This window comes from Cupressus sempervirens, chromosome 1, assembly GCF_028749045.1.
Source record: "Cupressus sempervirens isolate cs-2001-9-10 chromosome 1, ASM2874904v1, whole genome shotgun sequence".
Lineage (NCBI taxonomy): Eukaryota > Viridiplantae > Streptophyta > Pinopsida > Cupressales > Cupressaceae > Cupressus > Cupressus sempervirens.
In genome coordinates, this window is record NC_143118.1 from 761,914,708 (window position 1) to 761,937,411 (window position 22,704).

Here is a 22,704-nt window from a genome sequence, read left to right on the forward strand (position 1 = left end):
CATAAAGAGTGTCCTCCTCAATGATGAGCTACAAGAAGAGGTTTACATGTCGCAACCTCCTGAATCCAAGGTTTTTGGTAAATAACACCAAGTTCTCAAATTGGTGAAAGCAATTTATTGCTGAAAACATGCTCCTTGAGCATGGTACATGAAAATTGATAAAATCAAGGTTTCTAGAAAAGTCCTTTAGACTTAAATTTGTATGTTAGAACTATTGGTGGTGATATCATCCTTCTAGTTATATATGTTGATGATATGAGCATCGCTGGCAGTTCAACATCTTTGATTCAAGGAACCAAACAAAATTTATGTTAGTTTATGACATGACCAACCTTGGTTTCTGCACTACTCAATAGGTTTGGAGGTTTGGCAACATTCTAATGATATCTCTCTTAGTCTAAGTATGCACTTGCTCAGCTAGACAAATTTAGAATGCATGACTACAAACCTACATCAACAACTATAGAGTTTGGTTTGAACTTGTTGGCCAAATCTGGTCCTCTGGTTGAGAATGAATCCACATTCAAGCAACTAGTGGGTAGTTTGATCTATCTCATCATCACTAGATCTCATCTCAACTTTGTAGCGAGTTACATATTCTACTTCAAATCATTAGGTTGCAGCAATGCACATCTTGCACTATTTCAAGGGCACTTTAGACTTCAGTATCCTTTATGGACAAACCAAAGACTCTAGACTCATCGGTTACACAGACTTAGACCGAGGAGGCTTTGTTGATGACAAAAAGTCCACTCTGAAGTATCTCTTTAGTTTGGCCACAAGTGCTATCACTTGGACTAGTAAGAATCAACAAGTTGTATCTCTTCCCTTGATGGAAGTTGAATATTGGGGAACAATTAAAATAAGTTGTGAGGCAATTTAGCTTTGAAGGGTGCTTTCCTACATCCATATGTCTCAAGCGGGCCGTTCATCGCTCTTCTGTGACAATCAGGGGGTGCTCAAACTTGTTAAAAATTCAGTCTTCCATAAGCAAACCAAGCATGTTGACATTCATTATCACTTCATTCATTGACTGGTTGAAGATGGATATGTGGATTTGTAGTTATGTTCCTACAATGGACTAAGTCATTAGATCGCAAATATTCTCACGAGGTTCCTCCCTCCAAATAAGTTTGTTAAGTTTAGGGGGCTCCTTGGTGTAGTTGACAATTTAACCCTTAAGGAAAAGGTATATGAATATTATCTTTGAATATCTTGTTTATTATTATTGTAATGGTCAATAATGTAAATCTTGTAAATACTAGAATGTTTCTAATATTGCTAATATTCTTTCATTATTAGATTATTTCTAATAATAACAATTGTTTTGTGATAGAAACTATAAATGAGCATCTTGCCCATTCATTTTATTTTTTTAATATTTTTACCAAATTACCTGTGTAATAGAGGTTGACTTGAATGTGATGGAACAATGAGGCAATTATGGAGCAAGAAAAAGCTGTGGACACTTGGGGGGAGTGCTGGTTATCCTGTGACCGAAGGGCTTGGGTTGCGGAGATACCCTTTAGGAACAAAAATAATTTAGGGGTAGTGTCACGTGTGAGTGTTCACAATTAAACAATTGAGTAACTTTGAGTTAGCCTAGAAAGGAAATTTGAGAGTTAGACGTTGATGTGTTCTCTAGGGATGTGATGCAATGATCACAAGCTGCAATATCTTTTCCCAAAAGGCCATGCATTGGCAATGGATAGCTTATCATCATCTCTTTTATTCAAATAGGCACCTTCAAACATTGCTTACTAATTGTTCCATGCGGAGGTGAGCTATGCTATTAGCAGTGAACCAGCAGGGAATAAACCTCTTGATGTGACTATGTAAATATGATTGTTTAAGCTATTAGAAAATATTTTCATTAGCTTAAAAGAAATATAAACACATTAAAATATCAAAAAATAAAACAAAATAAAAATATGTAAAAATTTAAAACTGAAACTAATCAAGATTTCTGTTTGATATATACCAACTCCAATGGAAAAGTAAATAATTTAATTTTTAAACATTGTCTTAAAGTTGCTTGTGACCTGGCATTTTGCTAATTACCGTTTTTGCTTCATCTTCTAGGTTGCTCGTTTTTATGATTTATCTAATCAAATGAAGGCTAAGATGTGGACAATGTCAATATTTAAAAATACATTTAATAGGTTGTTAATTTCATACATTTGACAATGTGACTTTTTTCAAGCTGTTAGGATTTAGTTAATTGTGCACAGGAAAGACATTTTATAAAAATATTTTGTAATTTTATCCTTCAGTAGAGAATTTGGCCAGTATAGTTAAGCGCAATTGAAATGCACGAATAGAACAACCCATAGTTTTTTAATTTTAATTTTTACATTTTGAAATGTATATAATTCTTTTTTTTAGGGCACTGAAACAGGATGTATTCAACGTGTTTTGAAACTTACCCCAAATCTGTGTATGGTTGGGCATGGTATCCTTGCTGTATCTACCCTTGTCTTGCAATTTTGACAAAGAGAAACATGCCTACAGTTGCAAACTCATTGAAAAGAGTGGAGCCTATTTGTGAGTGCAACATTGCAGGGGATGGTAGTATGGATACTAGAATTTGATATATAGTTTCTGGATTTGATTGTGTAGCATTTTTTTACATCAATGTTTCAGATCACACTACACGATCCATTGTCAGGATATGGTTTTGCTCTCCTGCATCCTGATGATGGATCATGTAGTGTGATCTGAAACGTTGATGTAATAAAATGCTACACAATCAACAATCAAATCCAGATGGATTGTGGAAATCTGATAGCTTTGATGTATGCTAGAAATTGGAAGATTCTTAATAGTATAATACTATGGTAATATGCACTTAAGCCCCATATTTTATAAATGCAAATAAATTTATAGAGCAAGACAAAAATTCAGAGTTTCTTAAAATCCAATATTGTGAAACCTTTAAGGAGGTGCTGGCGTCATTTATAAGGACGAGATGGAAGATAAGTCTAAATCAGTAATGCATATCCACTCTTTATTAGATTTAATCTGATTGAGACTTTCACTTATACACTAAAAGTAAAATGCAAAATGAATAACCTGAACTCCTTGAACTCTTTCCACACATTCAGATTGAACTTGTGCAGAGTTTTGTATCCAAGCTTAAAACTCAACCTATGGCTTTCCATCCATTTCTAAGCATTTGTAGCAATGTGTGTGATACATTTTGCGTCAAAACCATCACGTTGTTTTCATGTAACCAATAAAGAAAAACACTGTATTTCTAACTAAATTTGATCTCTTGGATATCCCTTTTAGAGTTTTTACAGGAAAAAGAGTTACTATTTTAATGCAATAAATTTATGCTTGAAGGTACCTTTGTATTTTCAAATAATAAGAACTAAGCAATAATGTGCATATCTAACACGAGTTTTAATATTTGTTCCTCTGGTAGGTGCAAATAATGGTATGCCATTAAAAGGGTGGCCATTAAATGTGAGTATTGTCTTTTTTATGTATCTTGTAGTATTATGAAAACTTGAAAAGGTGTTTGGATGGATTGAATTAAGTTTTCATATCGCAGCAAGTTAGTTACAGAAAAGGTTCACATGTGATTTTTTTTATTGAGATCCTAATTATCATTAATAGAATTATGTTGGTGGTGCACTTCAGAACATGGAACAGCACTCTTCAAGCTTGTCACAACAAAGACAAAATATCTACCAACAGCTTAAGCTCATGTCTCCGCAGCAGCAGCAGGAATTCTTTCTTCAGGCAAAAGCTCATAATCTTGGGGATACAGATTTACTAAGGTTTAAGCTTTCAAGGTCACATGGATTGACAGGTGTGGATGGTCTACCGATTGAGAATGATGGATCTCACGGTATGGGACGTCAAATGCACATGTCTTCAATGGCAAGAACACCTTCACAAGATCAAGCTGACCTTGTTTCAAAGGTGTATATTTATCACTTATAGTTCAAACAATGGGATTGTAGTACTGTTTGTATGCAAAATGAGATATATGTTCCTCTTGATTTGTGTTTTATTTTAAGAATATCATTCACTTCAATAAATTACAAGCTAATATTATTAGAATAAAATTGAACAAGCTAAGAGTTGGATCAATTAACTAGATAACTTAGAAGTTCCTTGTTTTCCTTGGGATCAGATGTCATTTTGGACAAAGTAATTCCACCTGTATTTGCAATTATGCTGTTTCTGTTATAAACCTTTAGAGGCCTTCTATTTTTGTGTTAGTTGTTTATATAACTTTGTTAACTTTTGCTCAAACTAGATTAAGATGGTCCATATGATGCAGCAGCAGCAGCCATTGCTGTTATCTCAGCATAATGTACAACAGCAGCAGCAGCAACAACTACAGCAACAGCAACAATGTCAAGAGCCTCATCAACAGGTAATTTTTTTGCAAAAATCAACAGTAGAATATAAGCATTTGAGTTGGTTGTTTTATTACAGACACAATTGTTTATTTTCTCAGGCATTTCATGAAAAATATAATACATTGCAATAGCTGGTTGTGTGTTACATTCAGTAGTAAGGAAAAACTTTTGGGAGCCACAATGGTGTTTTTCTTCTTTTATCTTTTTGAGACCATGCAGTATTTACCAGTCTCTAATAAATTTTTTTTTTTTAACTATCCAGGTTGGAAAAAAACGGAAGCAAGGAACTTCTTCAGGAGCAGCAAATAGCACTGGAACTGGTAATACTCCTGGTCCTTCTGCGAATTCAGTGCCCTCGACACCATCAGCTCACACACCTGGAGATATGATGTCCATGGCTAGCACCTTACAGCAGAGCAACAGTGCATCCAAGAATTTAATGATGCATGGATCTGATGGGACAGGTGGACTTGCTTCGCCGTCAAATCAGATGGTTAGGGTCCACTACCTTATGGTTTAGCAGTGTCATTAGGACCTAGTTTCACTTGGTTCTGGATTATTATCTAATTAGAGATTGGTTTAATAAATTATAAACTTAATATGTCATTTTCTCATTCAGGTGGAAATGCATTTTGATGAATGCGGCCTTGATGAAAACATAGAATCATATTTTTCACCTGATGAAGGAGAAAAAAGGGAAGGACTCTCAGATACCATGAAGAATCAAATGACTACTTCAAAGGGTATATGCAATTAGAGCTTGATGCGTTTTACTTCAAATGATCTCATTATGAACCTAAAATATCGACATGCTGTAATATTGGTATTTTTGAATCTCTGTTTAGGTTGGTTGATTTAACAGTTGTCAGGTTGTATATGCAACTAGAATTTAATGTGTTTTATTTTAAATGATCTCATTGTGAACCTAAAATATGGACATGCATTCAAGTTATGATATTGGTATTTTAGAATTGTTGTTTAGGTGGGTTTATTAAACAGTTATCAGGATCTATGAGAATGAAATAATGTATGTAGGAGCTAAGATTTATTTGGAATTTGTTTCAGGGTTTTCTTTCAATGCAGTACATGTTTTCTCTCCAAGCACTAGTAAAGTCGTTTCCTGTCATTTCTCAGTAGATGGCAAGTGGCTGGCAAGTGCCGGGCATGATAAGAAGGTCAGAATTTGGTCATTTCCAGTTTTCAGGAATGCTTAGATGATTTTGGCTATATTGTAGTCATGGATGTTATAAGGTTCCATGAATAATATATGTGCTTAACCACTTGCAGGCTTTCTTATGGAATATGGACACCTTAAAGCTTAGAAGCACATTTACAGAGCACACTCATTTTATTACTGACATTAGGTTCAGCCTGAATCCAAATTGCCTGGCTTCAGCATCCTTTGATAAGACTGTCAAAGTATGGGAAGCTGATAAGGTAACCACTCCTTTTCATGATGTTATCAGTTCAAAAAAGATCATATATATTAATGTTATGTCCAAATAACATAGCAAAATGCCAAATTACACCACCATATCAATGTTTCAGTTAAAAAATAATCATGTCATCTTTAACAATCTGTCATAGCTGATCAAATATCATCGAAAGTCCTCAAATTCTTTGCTAATTGCCGAACCCACAGGCTTTTGGTAGGACCCTGTCCAAACCCAGAACAGACCAAGTCCAGACCCATATTTGGCCCAGTCTAGAGATTTCCAGAAGAATCTGGCGAAGTAGAATTTTGAGGATCTTCTATGATTATTTATGTTTTGGTATAACTCATATGCTGTTCCACCTATAGACTGGCAAAACTCCTATAGCGATATCTTAGTCAAAGATTTGCAAAGCAACCAGAAGATCATTGGTCTCCTGTTTCTTTCTACTGTGTTCTTTGGCTTTAGGATATTATTAGTATGCCAAATGCAGTTCTATGCATTGCATTTAATATGGTGTCATGGTTGATGGATGGATTGCTTGGAGGGACTGCTGACTAATATCAATTTAAACTGAGCGAGCCGTCTTCAAGATGATGTATGAAAGGATTTTATTGCATTTGAGAAGTTATATTCTAATTTTGAAGGCTAGATCAACTGACCTGTAACAAAATATTTTGACTAAAATTCAAATACTAATCTATATGGCCCTGTCTAAAGCTTCTCTTGAGTTTATGCTATCAACCAAGGTGTGGAAAGCATGGGCTTCATAAGATTGTAAGCTGTATTTGTCATGGTAAATCAAAGTTATATTAAATAGAGAAGACGAAGGCTCCTTATATAAATTTACAAAAACGAGTTTTCCAAATGAAACGAATCGTGCAGTGAAGAAAGAAAATAGAAAGCTACTAAGGTGATTAATATGACCATTAAAGAAACATTACACCATTTTAATCCCTCCCTTAATGGCCATCATTCTACCTACCCAATAGAAGACAATTTGCAGGTCTTTTGGTCACAACTGATAGAGGGCTGCCCCTTCTAGTTGCGGATGCATAGAGAAAATTGTCTCCTCCTCAGAACGCTCTGCAAGATGAGCATGCTGCTGAGACCCTCCCTGATTCTGTAAAACCTCTGCAAATGTCCAAGATAACCAATAACTTGCCAACTTGACATTGGTAAATAAAGGTATCACTTCTTGTAGGCAGACATACTGAGATGAAACTAAAACCATGATTTTAAGGAAAAATTGCCTACCCTTTTTCAGATGAGCACTATGCCCCAATACTTTTGCATATGAGCACTACAACTCAAAATGGACTCAAAGATGTAACGATTTTTCTGGAGAATTTTGACAAAACCTTAGAATGATTTTGGTTTTGGGAAAAATAAAAATCCTTGAGACCAACAACACCACTCATTTTTTTCCCCTGAAAACCAGTTGTGACCGAACATGAAGTCACCAAAATACGGAACAAAGGTTGGCCAGAGTAGGGTTGTAAATACCCTAGATCAAGGATAATAGAAACCCTTACACGAGCAAACACGACCCAAAAGAATGCCAAGAATAGAGTAAAGCACAGGTAGAAGTAACAATGCAGATTCCAAAAACTGTCAAAATATTTCCATCCAAGAAAACCCACCACGAGCTGCAAGGAGGAGGGTATCACAATTGGAAAGAGCAGAATTTTGCACAAAAAACCCTCGAAATGTGCAGAGGCAGATCACAATTTTTGCTTGGAAAGATCTTCCTGCAAATCATCAGAAGCCAACATATTTCTATTGTGTTGGTGTCGGATGAATTGTGCGAAGTAGACATGCCTATTTCAAAATGAAGTTTGGACACTTCAGAAAAGGTACGCCTTCAACGTAAAAATATCTGAAAAACTTATAAATTCTGAACTATGCCCAACTTGATAAACTATCTCAATAGAAAAGCACATTCAGAAATGCAAACTTTCTTTTGCAACTTAGAGCAACTGGCAGTCCTTTCTTTGGTCCTAAATTTTGGCATTTCTAATCCTGATCTCTCTGCCTGGGTACATTGCTATTGAGAATGTTTAAAGTTAATAATGACGATACATCTTACATTGGGTTCTGGGCATTATATGTGTTCTTTGGTGGGTGATTGATTTTGTCTTTTCTTGACAGTAGTAGACTACAGGCATTATCATTCTCCTGATTTTATATTAAATCTGCCTTGGAACTTAGATTTTATATTCGACCTAGCCTTTTTAAAATTAAAAATATATAGGGAAAGCTAGTATGTACTGTATTTCATAATTCTTTGGGCATATCTTTTTACATCTGTTGATAACAGCTTTATTTTTAAATAGGTTACATGGTTCCTACTCTTCCCAGGAACATAGCCCTTGCATAGGCAGCATCTTTTTTTCACAAGCCATTTGATATTACAACTTTTGGTAGTTCATGTTAAGTAACATGGATCATGTCTGCTAAAGTACTAACATTGCCAATGTCACTGATGTCTTCCAAATGCAGATTTGAAGACTGATAAATATGAGAGGAGATATGAAGAGACATGTCTATATAGTTAATCATCATTAGTTAATAAATAACTATATGTATAACTCATCTTTAAGCATATAAGTAATATTAATATATTAACCATATATGTAATATAATTATAATAATATATAATGTATAATATATATAATATATATTCTATATATATATAAGATATTTATCTTAAAGATGATTTTACCATCAACAAGGTATCTCATGATAAAATCAATCTGACAGAAGCTACAATCTTAACAGTTTATTGCATATAAACTAAATATGCTTTAGCAATTATATATTATTGTCTGTGCAAGTATCGGACAGTGTTAATGGTATGTGATGCTCAGTTCCTGACTAGTAGAAACTAGAAGTTGTGTAGGATTGGCATTTTCTTTCTTGTAAAATTTCAGTTGTATCAATTTGAAACAGATTTTTCAGTCCATCTATAAGACACATCAAGACGGGGATGCTATAGTATTTGGATACTTTCATTATTCTGTTCTTGAGAAAATGCTGAATGATTTTCTGATCTACAAAATTCCTGGTTGTAATTGTCATCTGAAGTGTGATAATTTGGATGTAGAAGTTCAATTTGTTGACATGTATTATGATGTCTTGGGCAGCCTAATTACTCCCTACGGTCTTTCACTGGGCATTCAGCCCCTGTCAATTCAGTAGATTTTCATCCGAGTAATGGCGATCTTCTCTGCTCTTGTGATGGAGACTCTGAAATTCGCTACTGGAGTATAAGCAAAGGGGCTTGCACAAATGTTATCAAGGTAAGTCTTTTCTGGCTCTAGATGTACATGGAAAATGTTCATAATTATGTGCTTTTGCTACTTTGTAAATCTGTTATTACAAAATCGTTAATTTGTTGGAGCAGGGTGGCACAACACAGCTGAGATTTCAACCTCAAGGTGGGCAGTACCTTGCTGCAGCCACGGAGAATGCAGTTTCTGTATTTGACATTTCAACTGATACTTGCTTGTATTCCTTACAGGTTTTGTTCTTGTGTTCCATACCTTGCAAGTCATCTTGTAATTTTCCATCATTTAATTTGTCATAACTATAGCTTAATCACTTGCTTGAAAATTCAGATTTTCCTTGTAAGTTGACAGCTAAGATTGTAGGACCTAAATCTTAATGAAAAACCAATAAAAAAATTATTTGAGTACCACCACACCATTTGTGAAAAACCTACCGTGTAATTTATGGGCTTATGTAAAATTGGATAACCCATACAAAAGAATATGGATAATTAAAATTGCAATCTGAATAGTTATTAAGAACAAATAGTTGCATGACTTAACTTCTTAGGAGTTCCAAAAATTCTATATATCTCATTAATCATTGGATGATTTGCATCTTCATATACAATTTGGAGCATGTTGTCGGTAAAAGCAAATATTAAAGCCCATGAGATTAGTTAGTGTCCGAAAGGTTGCGTGACAATCGAGTCACCCCTTTGGGAAGTATATGTGCATCGTCCGAATGGAATCATGGAGGAGCATTGTAATCGTAATTGCATATCTGCTTATATGAATAAAGCATCTTGTTATGTGTTACATTCTAGTCTCTTAATGCAATAAATATCCATTTACTTTGTACGATAAACATTTGGCATCGTTGCCAGTCGAATTTGGTACAAAAGATTTTTTATGAAGATTAATGTCGAATATGCTCAATAAAGATCGAAAAAAAGAAGAAAAAAGGATGATGTTCGCACAACATGGGAAGCATTAATTCTTACACAACAGGCAGAGCGAAGGTAGAAGTTTCAACAGCTTGCCAACGGGCACTGAAGTGGTGAAGGAGCACGAACCAAGGAGTGCTGAGGACTTGCTTGAGGAGACGAAACAAAGATTGAATTTAGTGGAAGAAATAAGGGAGGAGTTCCTAAACTTGAAAACGCTGTGGGTAGAGAATCCAGATAGAAGAGAAGGAATCCGCACAGCTTGAGGTGTCGAAGGCGCATGGGCGTGGGTGAACTCTTTGTTCTCGATACATGTGACGAACAAAGACATTGAGAATTGAACAACTTCGCTTGTAGAAGACCTCTTCACACCACAGAGTAGTGCGATTGTGCAGAACAACACGAGTACCCAGAACAATGCAAGTACTCAGAACAACGCAGGTACGCAACAAGTATGACAAATACAGAAGAAGTTAACAATGACAGGGTCAAGGAAAAACTTCCGAAGTTTAATGGCGATGGGATGGTCAATCCAGTTTGACATTGTAAAACGTGCAAAACAATATGCACTGCAAACGTTGTAACGGACCAAGATTACTATGTCCAGCAGTTTCCAGCTACCCTAGAGTGTAGCAATAGATTGGTTTTCAAACACTGATCCGAAGAAGCTAACTACATGGGCGGATGTAAAGAAAGAATTTATAGTAGAGTTCCGACTACTTAGGGATGATAATGAGATATTAGCGAAAATTTACAGCACAAAATAGGGGAAGAATGAAATAGTCCGCATATACGTGAGGAGGCTAAAGGAACTAGTAGGAAAAATGAAAAGCCAACCAGCGGACTAGTTGAAGAAAAGGTGGTTTGTTGAAGGGCTGTGACCAATACTGTGGAAAAAGATGAAAATTATACTTCCAACATCGTACATTGATGCATATAACAGTGCGATGGACTTGGAGAGCGAACAAAAAAATAGCAAAAAGAAGACAGATCGTCGGATTTTGAAGACTCATCCTCTGAAAGCAGTAGCGATGAGGAATTGAGTAAAAAGGTTCGGGCACTATAGAAGGACATGCTACATATGATGAAAGAGTTTAAAAACATGAAAAAGAATCTTGGCCAAATGAGAGAAGAGGAACTATGGTGTACGAATTGAGAGGAGGGACACACAAAGGGCTCTTGCCCTAAGAACCAATTTTGCGATATTTGCCAAATTGCAGGACACTCCACCAAGGAATGCCTATTCAATATGAAAACAGAGGGATACCAACAAGTATTACGAACACAAGAAGTGCCCACCTTGGGAGCGGGAACAAATACAATGACGCGACAACTTTAGGAGGGTATCGAAATAACAACCGACGTGGACGAGGTGGTAAAAACAATAATAGGGGCCATAGTCGGATACAATACAATACGACAGGACAGCCAATGATACAATATCGTGTGTGCAACCTTTGGGGCCACTTCACCAGAGACTGTACTACGAAGGGAACACCATAGTTGTGCAGATGGTGTGGTCCTGGAGACCATGATGACTCAAAATGCCCTAAGCCCGGGGTGAACCTTTTGACCATAGAAAGATGTGATGAGGAAACATTAGCAATTACTCATGCACAAGCAAAGAAGACAACATATCTAGAGCTAGAAGAGGAAAAGAAAAGTATGCAACAAGCAAGAGCAAAAATTTAAAAAGAGATGGAGGCTAAAAAATCACAAATGAAGGACACTGTCGGCACCTCAAGGAGGAACTAGGCTAAACAAGGTATCATACAACATGTAATGCAAGCTGAGGTTCCCATGAAACTGAATGACCTGCTTCTTGCAATGACTCAGTTGCAAACTGCAATTCTAAACATGACACCATCCCCGAAGGTGGTGGAAGAGCTAGGGAAAGACACCCAAGGTGGAAGCAGAACGACCGCGGTAGACCCAATGCTACTTGCGCTGAACACAAGAAGACACCCTACAGTAGTTGAGATGGGTATTCTTGGAACTATCCTCACGGACACCATCGTAGATGAAGGGTTGGGAGTAAATGTATCGGCGGAAGAAACATGGAAGTTGGGGCAACCTACTCTATGGCCACCTACATTCCAATTGCTCACTGCCAATCAACACAGGATCAAACCCCTCAGGATTCTAATGGCACAACTTGTAACAATCAGGACACAACCCTTCTTACTGGACTTTGTGGTCATTCTGTTGAAAAGGAAAGGGTATGATGCTATCCTCGGATGGGGCTGGTTGGTGCAGGCAAAGTTGAAACATGACTAGAAAAGGAACACTTTGTCCATGGATAAAGGAGGTCGTAGGTTCATAATTGATCTACACACTGAGATGGTGGGAGAGGAGGCAGCATTGTCAGACTTCAAAGGTGAGGAGGGAAACAATGAAGGAAAGACACGAATGGAACCCAACGAAGAAGGAATCTTGAGACTGGAAGGAGGATTCGATGACGATGACGACTTGGATTTGGTGAACGGCCTACTCCATTGGCAAATGGAGGATTATGAGCTCTTTTTGAGCTATCACATGTTAGGGGTCGAGGAAGGAAGTAAGGGAGAGGAAAAGAACGAATTTCCATCAAAATACAGAGAAGTGAAAGGAGAGGCGCAGATAGATGAAACATCTACACATGCATTCAGTGATGAGAAGCCGATTAAATATGAAGAACCAATGGTGAAGACAATGAACTTAGGAGATGAGGCTAATCCAAAAAACATATTTGTAGGTGACGATTGGAACCCAGTTTTGAAAGCAGCAACATTTAAGATATTCATGGAATAGAAGGATGTTTTTGTGTGGACATACAAAGACCTGAAAGGTGTACCACCAGAATTGTGTGTTCACGACATCCCACTTAGGAGTAGTATTTGTATAGAAGCGACCATATTGCATGAATAAAAAGCATGCCACACAGGTCACAGATGAGATTAACCAGATGTTTGAGGCAGGCATTACTTTTCGGGTACAGACCAGTGAGTGGGTATACCCAATTGTGATATCACTGAAGAAGGATACCACTCAAATAAGGATATCTGTAGACTTCTGTTGTTTGAATGCAATAACATTTAAAGATTCATTTCCGATCCTATTTATTGACAGTATTTTGGAGGAAGTTGTGGGGCATGAAATATATTCATTCATGGATAGATTTTCCGATGACAACCAGATATCCATTGCAGAGGAAGATAAGCTCAAAACAACCTTCGTAGCAGAAGACAGAGTGTACGCCTACAACAGAATGTCATTTGGTCTATGCAACGCTCCAATAATGTTTCAACGAATCATCCTGCACATCTTCGACAAGATGTCAATCAGAAACTTCAAAGCATTGTTGGACAATTGGTCAGTTTTCAGTGTGGAGGACAAGCATTTGACCGCACTCAAGGAATGTATGGAAAGATGTAGATGGGCACGACTAGCACTCAACCCTTAGAAGTGCAGATTTATGGTACCTTAGGAAAAATTGTTCGAATACATCATATGCAAGGTAGGATTAAAAACATATCCAGACAAGGTTTGAGTGATTTTGGAAATGCCACCCTCGATAGATGTGACAGAAGTGAAATCATTCCTAGCACACATAGGGTACTATCAAAGGTTTATTAACAACTTTGCCAAAATATCGTACTCTCTAGACAAGCTAACTTGCAAGGGAGAACCCTACAAATGGGAAATAGAGCAGGATGAAGCTTTTTAGGGATTGAAAATATGACTAGCCACAACACCTATCCTGGCTTATCTGAACTAGGATAAGGAGTTCCATGTGCACGTTGATGTGTCAAACTACGCAATCGGAGCAATGTTGGCACAAACAGGTGATCACGGATTGGACCACCCGGTGTACTTCGCAACTATACTATTGTCTAAGGTAGAAAAGAATTATAGCACAACAGAGTGGGAGGCCTTCAGAATGGTGTACGTCATATAGAAGTTTAGACACTACTTATTGGCGACCCCATTTGTGTTCTATGTAGACCACCATGCCTTACTATATCTTGTGAACAAACCGATCATTCAAGCACAGATAAGCAGATGGCTACTTCTCTTGCAGGAATTTACATTTAAAATTGTGGTACGACCCAGGAAAAGCCACGTGAGTGCGGATCATCTATCTAGGATCAAATTGGGAGAACCTCTGGAGGGAGTCAACGATGACTTTCCTAACGCACAACTATTTCAGATCGCCGTACTACCATCTTGGTATGCAAGTATCAGGGAATATCTTTCAATGGGGCAATTTCCTAGGGAAATGTCACCAAGTGAGAGGTGGAAACTAGTACTCCGAAGTCGAACATTCCAGTTGATCAACGAGTTGCTATACAAGATGGGACCCAACCATAATTTAAGACGATGTGTTATGGAGGAAGAAATCCCAGAAGTATTGAAAGAAGCACATGAAGGGCCCGCAGGAGGACATATGGGACCAAACACAACTGCACATAAGATACTTCTTGCAGAATTGTGGTGGCCAATCGTGCACAATGATGCTAGGGAGTGGGTCGTTGCATATGATAGATGCCAGAGAGAAGGGAAGCCCCCAAAGAGGGATTTTATGCCTTTGAACCCCTCACATGCACTGGAACTATTCGAACGGTGGGGGCTAGACTTCGTCGGGCCATTGAAGGTAAACAAAGCCCAGAGATGCAGATACATTGTAATAGCAACCACGTACCTTACAAAGTGGGTAGAGGCACGAGCCCTACTAGACAACTCTACAATGAGCACGATGAGATTTATCTTCGTGCAAATCATCACTAGGTATGGAATCTCGATACAACTGACAAGCGATTGGGGGACATTTTGTCAACCATGTTATCTTGCTACTCACCATGGAATTCAAAATCTACCATTCCCTGTCAAGCCCGTACTACCTGAGAGCAAATGGACATGTAGTCTACAAATAAAATTTTGGTTGCAGTAATTTACAAGTCTTGCGCAGTTGAAGGTGAAGATTGGGAGGAAAAGTTGCCATCCATGTTATGGGCATACTATACCTCTTACAAAGTTACCACGGGACATACTCCGTTTTAGTTAATGTATGGTCAGGAGGTTGTAGTACCAACAGAGTTCATGGTACCGAGTTTGCGAATAGCGATTGAAAACGAATTAGGAGACATGGGAAGCCTCAGGGAGAAGTTATATAACCTGAATAAAATCGACGAACGACAATTGCAAGCACAATAGGCCATCAAAGTTTCACAGTACAGACACAAGGTGTGGCATGACAAGCATTTAAAACTGAACAGGTTCCAACTAGGTTAATTAGTATTAAAGTATAACGAGCGTAATGAAATCAAACCTGGCAAATTGTAGGTGAAATGGGTTGGATCCTACAAGATTCGTGAAGTGGGAGATAATGGAGCAATAAAATTACGGACGTTGGATGGGAAAGAGGTGGCCTATGCAGTAAACGAATCGAAGTTAAAAATCTATCACCAGCGAAATGAAGTTTTAGGAGACTGTTGTCGGTAAATTCTATATTATAGCCGACAGGTAGAATTGTATCCAAAAGGGCGCGTGACGTTTGAGTCATCCCTTTAGGAAAGTATATGTACACCGTCCGAAAGGGACTATTGAACATTGTCATAATCATATTGTAAGCATTGGAGTGCATATTGCATATATGAATAAAGTATCTGTTATGTGTTATGTCTTACTATACTACATTTGATAAGTATACATTTACCCTGTACGGTAAACATTTGGCGCCGTTGCCAGGCGAACTTGGAACAAAGGAAGTGTTATGAAGATTAATGTTGAATCTGCTTAATAAAGATAGGAATAAGATAAAAGATAAGGATGAGATGCACACAACACAAGAAGTATTAATTTTAGCACAATAGGTGGAGCGCAGACAAAAGCTTCAGCAGCTTACGAACGGACATCGAGGGGGTGAAGGAGCACAGACGGAGGGATTGCATTCACCTAGCAGACCAAGGAGTGCCGAGGAATTGCTCGAAGAAACTTGATAGCGGTTGAATTTGGTGGAAGAGACAAGGAAGGAGTTCCTTAACTTGTATACATCGAGGGTAGAGAATTTGAAAGGAAGGAAAGTAACACACACGGATCAAAGTGCCGAAGGAGCACGAGTGCGGAGTGAACTTTTCGTTCCTGATTCACCCGACGAACAAATACAGGCAGAGAATCGAACAACTTCGCTTGAGGAAGATCTTTTCTCATTGGGTAATATAGTTGTCCATAGTAGGGCGGTTGTTCGAAGCAGCGCGGTTGTGCAAAACAATGCGGGTACATAGAAAGTACCACAGAATCATAAGAAAGTAGCAATGACAGGACCAAAGGGAAAATTGTCAAAGTTCAATGGTGATGGGATGACAGATCCGATCAGACATTGCAAAACATGCGAAACAATATGGACGATGAATGGTGTAACAGACCAGGATGATTGGGTCCGACAGTTCCCGGCGACCTTACGAGGTGTTGTGATTGATTGGTTTTCGGATGTCGATCCACAAAAATTAACTACATGAACATAAGTCAAGAAGGAATTCATAGCAAAGTTCCAACTACTAAGGGACGATAATGAAATTGTGGCAGAAATATATAGTATGAAGTAGGGAAAGAATGAAACAATCCATGTGTATGCAAGAAAGCTGAAAGAGTTGGTGGGGAAGATGGAGAGCCAACCAGTGAACGGATTAAAGAAAAGATGGTTTGTTGAAGGGCTACGACCGACACTGAAGAAAAAAAAAAAAATTGTACCTCCAACATTGTACATAGATGCGTATAATCGGGCGCTGAATCTGGAGAGAGCAAAAAAAGAGCAAAAAGAAGCACAAATCGTTGGACTTAGATGATTCATCTTCCGAAAGTAGCAGTAGTGACGAAGAATCAAGTAAGAAAGTTCAAGCATTGCAGAAAAATATGTTATGGATGATGGAGTTTAAAAATTTGAAAAAGAATCCTGACTCGATGAAAGGGAATTTGTGGTGTACGCACTGTAAGGAGGGCCACACAAAGGGCTCCTGCCCAAAGAAACAGTTTTGTGATATCTGCCAAATTGTGGGACATTCCACTAAGGAATGCCCGTTCAATATGAAGACGAAGGGACATCAACAAGTGTTACCGACACAGGAAGTATCCACCACGGGCGTTGGAACAAACACAAACAATGATGCAATCTGAAAAGGATAGCGAAACAATAATCGACACAGACGAGGTGGTAATAATAATAATAATAATAATAATAATAATGGAGGCCGAAGTTAGATACAGTACAACTCGAGTGGACGGTCGATGATACAATGTCGTGCGTGCAACCTCTGGCGGCACTTCGCCAGAGACTATACTATGAAGGAAACACCGCAGTTATTATGCAGATGGTGTGGTAAGGAGACTACAAGGATTCAAAATGCCCGAAGCAAGGGGTGAACTTGTTAAGCGTCGAAACATGTGATGAGGAGACACTAGCCATTACTTGCGAACAAACCAATAAGGCAATGTACCTAGATGTAGAGGAAGAAAAGAAGAGGTTGCAGCAAGCACGAACGGAGTTGGAAAAACAAATGGAAACGAAAAAAATACAAACAAAAGACACTGTTGACACCTCGAAGAGGAACCTAGTAGAACAAAATATTATAAGGCAAGTAATGCAAAAGGAAGTTCCTATGAAATTAAATGACCTTACAATGCCTCAATTGCGAACGACGATACTAAATATGACACCACTCCCAAAAGCAATGGAAGAGACAAGAAAGGATGGCAGCGGAGCGACTGCAACAGACCCAATGCTGCTAGTAGTCACTACGGGAAAACATCCAATAGTAGTAGAGCTGGGTATCCTGGGAAACATACTAACAGACACAATTGTCGACGAAGGGTCAAGATTAAACGTACTACCGGAGGATATATGGAAAAAGTTGGGACAACCTACGTTGTGGCCACCTACATTTGAATTACTCATTGTCGATTAGCATGGGATCAAGCCTCTAGGGACCCTAATGGCATAGCCTGTAACTATCAGCACACAACCATTCCTGTTGGATTTTGTCATCATACCGTTAAAAAGAAAAGGGTATGATGCCATCCTTGGACAAGGTTAGTTGGTACAGGCAAAGGTGAATCATGATTGGAAGCAAAATACCCTGCTCATGAAAGGTGGAGGCCAGAGATTTATAATCAACTTGCACACAGATGGTAGGTGAGGAGGCAGCGTCATCAGATTTCGAAGGTGAAGGCGAAGGTGACGACGAGGGGAAGAAAAGAAATGGAACCTGATGAAAGAGTATTGAGATTAGGAGGGTCGAATGACAACGACTTGGACTCGGTGAACGACTTTACTTCATTGGCAGATGGAGGACTATGAGCTTTTTCTGAGCTGTAACATGTTAGGAGTCAAAGAGGGAAAAGAAGGGAATGAGTTTTCTAAGGAGTATAGCGAAGTGAAGGAGGGAGAGGTACATGTTTGAAACATCAACGCATACATTTAGTGATGACAAACTTATAAAGTATGAAGAGCCTACTGTAAAAACGACGAACTTAGGAGATGAAGCCAATCCAAAAAATATCTTTGTGGGAGATGACTGGAATCCAGTCTTGAAGTCAATAGTGTTCAAAATATTTATGGAGTATAATGACGTGTTTGCATGGACTATAAGGATTTGAAAGGAGTACCGTCGGAGTTGTGTCCACTGGATACCATTGATAGAAGGTGCAGTGCCCGTACGGAAGCGACCATACTGGATGAACAAAAATTATGCCACACAGGTCACTGATGAGATTGATAGAATGCTAGAAGCAGGAATTGTTTTTAGGGTCGGACGAGTGAGTGGGTATCATCGATTGTTATATCTCTGAAGGACACCACACAAATAAGAATATGCGTAGACTTTTGATGCCTAAATGCAATAACGATTAAAGATCCATTTGCAATACCATTCACCAATAGCATTCTGGAAAAAGTTGTAGGGCATGAAATATATTCATTCACGTATGAGTTCTTTGGATACAACTAGATATCCATCGCCGAAGAAGATAGGTTGAAAATGACATTTATAGTGGAAGATGGAGTATATGCCTATAACGGGATGACGTTCGGACTGTGTAATGCTCTGGCAATGTTCCAAAGAATTATCTTGCACATATTTGATAAAATGTCTACCAGAAACTTTAAAGCATTCCTGGATGATTGGTCAATTTTTAGCACAGAAGATAAGCATATAACAACACTTGGCGAATGCAGGCGGGTGAGACTGACACTAAATTTGAAGAAATGCAGGTTCATGGTGCCACAGGGGAAGCTACTAGGACACAGTCTGCAAAGCAGGGTTGAAGATGGATCTTGACAAAGTTTGGGTAATTTTAGAAATGCCACCATCAACGGATGTGACAGGTAAAATCGTTCCTCCGACATATTGGATACTACCGTAGGTTCATCAAGAACTTTGCAAAAATATCATACTTGCTTGGCAAACTAACCTGCAAGGACGAACCTTATAAATGGGAAGCGGAGCAAAATGAAGCTTTCGACGGATTGAAAACAAGGTTGGCCACAACACATATCCTAGCTTATCCGAACTGGGATAAGGAGTTTCATGTTCATGTTGATGCATTGAACTACGCGATTGCAGCAACACTTGCATAGATTGGTGACCATAGACTGGATCATCTAGTATACTTTGCGAGTAGACTGTTATCTAAAGCGGAGGAAAATTATAGTACGACAGAACAAGAAGCACTTAGAATGGTGTACACAGTACATAAATTTAGGCATTATCTACTGGCGACACCATTCATATTTTATGTGGATCATTAAGCGTTGTTATATCTTGTGAACAAGACGATCATACAGGGAATTTACATTCAAGATTGTGGTACAACCAGGTAAGTGTCATGTAAGTGTGGATCACTTGTCAAGGATAAAATTAGGAGAGCCATCGGAGGGATTCAACGATGATTTTTCGGACGCACAGCTATTTCACATTGCAGTACTACCATCTTGGTACACGTGTATCAGAGAGTATCTCTCAATGGGATAGTTTCCTAGCAAAATGTCGCCGAACGAGAGGAGGAAATTGGTGCTAAGGAGCCGAACATTTCAATTGATCAACGGGTTATTGTATAAAACAAGATTCGATCAGATATTAAGACGGTGCATGTTGGAAGAGGAGATTCCTAAGGTGTTGAAGGAAGCACACGAGGGACCAACAAGAGGACACATGGGGTTAGAAACAATTGCGCAGAAGATACTTTTGGCAAGGTTATGGTGGCCAACCGTGCACAATGATGCCAGGGAGTGGGTTATTGCCTGCGATACATGTCAAAGAGCTAGAAAACCACTGAAGAGAGACTTCATGCCTTTGAATCCTTCACAGGCACAAGAGCTATTTGAAAGATGGGGGTTGGACTTTGTTGGACCTCTTAAGGTAAGTAAAACTAAAAGATGCAAGTTCAATGACTAACCAACCTAGTCCCAGTGACCACACGTGGCACTGGATTGGGCCAGGCTCAAAAATGCCGCACGTGAAAACGGACGGAGCGGCCCCTTGCATGCCCCTACCATTTTTATAGGCAGATCCTTTGCAGGCGAATAGGGCGTTCTCTACGTAACATGCCATTGTGGTGGAGACAAAATATCTAACCAAGTGGGTGGAGGCATGGGCACTACCTGACAACTTTACGGTAAACACAGTTAAATTTATCTATGAGCAGATAATCACAAGGTACAGGATTCCATTGTAGTTGACAAGCGACCGTGGGGGACACTTTGTCAATTACGTTATCCGATTGCTTACTACAGAATTCAAAATTGACCATTCTTTGTCGAGCTCGTACCACTCGAGAGCCAATGGACAAGCAGAAGCTACGAATAAGCTCTTGGTCAGGGTGATTTATAAATCTTGTGCAGTAGAAGGAGAGGATTGGGAAGAAAAGTTACCATCAGCATTGTGGGCGTAGTGCACTTCATACAAAGTAACTACGGGGCACTTCGTTTCAGTTGATGTATGGGTAGGAGGCTATGGTACTAACGGAATTCATGGTACCAAGTTTAAGGTTCGCGATTGAGAACAAATTGGGAGATATGGAAAACTTGAGGGAGAGATTGTACAATTTGAATAAACTGGATGAGTGATGACTGCAGGCACAATGGGCCATGAAAGTTGCACAAAATAGACATAAGGTATGGCATGACAAGTATTTAAAATTGAATAAATTTCAACCAAGCCAGTTAGTTTTGAAATATAATGGGTGGAACGAGATCAAACCATGAAAGTTCAAAGTGAAGTGGGTAGGACTGTACAAGATACACAAAGTTGGTGATAATAGGGCAATCAAATTATGGATGCTGGATGGGAAGGAAGTGCCTGATGTAGTGAATGGGTCGAAACTGAAAGTTTATATGAAAGAAATGATGCACCTCAGCCAACGAACAACTCAAAGAGAGTGTAAGAACAGAAGTGATGGTGTATATATTGTAAATATAAATAATTAGAATAAATGTGTAAGTAAAAATAAGTAATTGTAATAAATAAAGTGAAGGGGACAAAATTATAATGATCGTATGGGCATCAAATTGAGAGAAAAGCGCTGTATGGATGTACGGACAAAAAGAAGGGTCATAACTCACCGTACAGTACGAAAGCCAATCATATTCAGAGTACCGTATGGTCATAAAGCGATAGGTGTGTGAGGGTTACCGTACGACATAGACAGGCAACTATAACATAAAGGTAATTTCACTATTGTACGACCCTTAATGAATGAAAAAGAGAATATTGTACGGCCTCAGGCAATCAGAGACAAAACACCGTACAGCATCCGCGTGCAATAGAAGGAACATATGTGGCCCCGTACGATCAAAGGAAAGTGATCATACAAAATGTGAGGCTACTTTACACCGTACAGTGGAATAGGAGATGATAGGTTCTCTCGAACTAGTATGTTTGCCTATCTTTGATGCAGCTTGGTAATATCATTCAGAACGATGGACTTCACATGGGTATTTAGGATACCTGGTCATGCACAAGGGGGAAGGAAAATAGATAGCAAATCAAAAAAGTTGAGTCGGGAGGTAAAGACAATTAATATTGTTGGTATGTGGGGATTTGACACAGATGGAGCAAGAAGCTCTCATGGACATGTCGAAGGGTAGAGGATTGAAGAAGTCCAACGTGTAGGAAGGGCACTGGTGTTGTCTTATGGATGTAGTGAACAATCGCCTCACAGGATCCTATCACGCTTCAAACATTTCATTCCCACAAGTGGCGATGATGAACGAGATTCTAAATGAAAGTGTACGATTGGGCTACATTGTTGGCAGAATGGATGTACGAATTTACGACACTGTAGCACAAGACATTTTATATGCCACACTATGCCATCGGGCTATTCTTGGAGGCAATGATGCAGATGATTCCCAATGATGCACTAGAGGCCAAACCGGGACCACTTGCGCCAAGTGAACCCCCGATCATGTAGTGGAGGCATATTGATACACTTGGCACCAAGACTGTAGTCAGATAGAAATGATTGAAGATCGAACAACAAAAATATTGACAGTGGTCGCGAGAATACTTCTTCTGAGGAGAGTGAGACTGAAGGGGAGGATGAAGAGGACGAGGAGGTAGAAGTAATTATAGCTACACCATTGAGATTTCCACGACCTGCACTCTCAGCGATGACACACTTGGTCTCGGTAGGTATACATGACATT

At 38.8% G+C, this 22,704-nt stretch overlaps 1 protein-coding gene across 14 annotated transcripts in view; it reads left to right on the top strand.

Moving 5' to 3' along the window:
• Positions 1 to 22,704, top strand: part of LOC149580128 (transcriptional corepressor LEUNIG-like) — a 73,895-nt gene that overhangs the window by 35,356 nt on the left and 15,835 nt on the right. For 7 of the 14 annotated variants that reach the window (XM_089789577.1, XM_089789567.1, XM_089789596.1 and 4 more), the window contains 9 exons: positions 3,428 to 3,468; positions 3,646 to 3,930; positions 4,271 to 4,390; positions 4,639 to 4,869; positions 4,996 to 5,119; positions 5,442 to 5,551; positions 5,664 to 5,813; positions 8,956 to 9,111; positions 9,216 to 9,332. In XM_089789577.1, coding sequence (XP_089645703.1) covers positions 3,428 to 3,468; positions 3,646 to 3,930; positions 4,271 to 4,390; positions 4,639 to 4,869; positions 4,996 to 5,119; positions 5,442 to 5,551; positions 5,664 to 5,813; positions 8,956 to 9,111; positions 9,216 to 9,332 — 1,334 coding nt within the window. The remainder of the gene's footprint in view (positions 1 to 3,427; positions 3,469 to 3,645; positions 3,931 to 4,270; positions 4,391 to 4,638; positions 4,870 to 4,995; positions 5,120 to 5,441; positions 5,552 to 5,663; positions 5,814 to 8,955; positions 9,112 to 9,215; positions 9,333 to 22,704) is intronic. The other 7 variants (XM_089789599.1, XM_089789605.1, XM_089789611.1 and 4 more) reach the window with 2 other exon arrangements.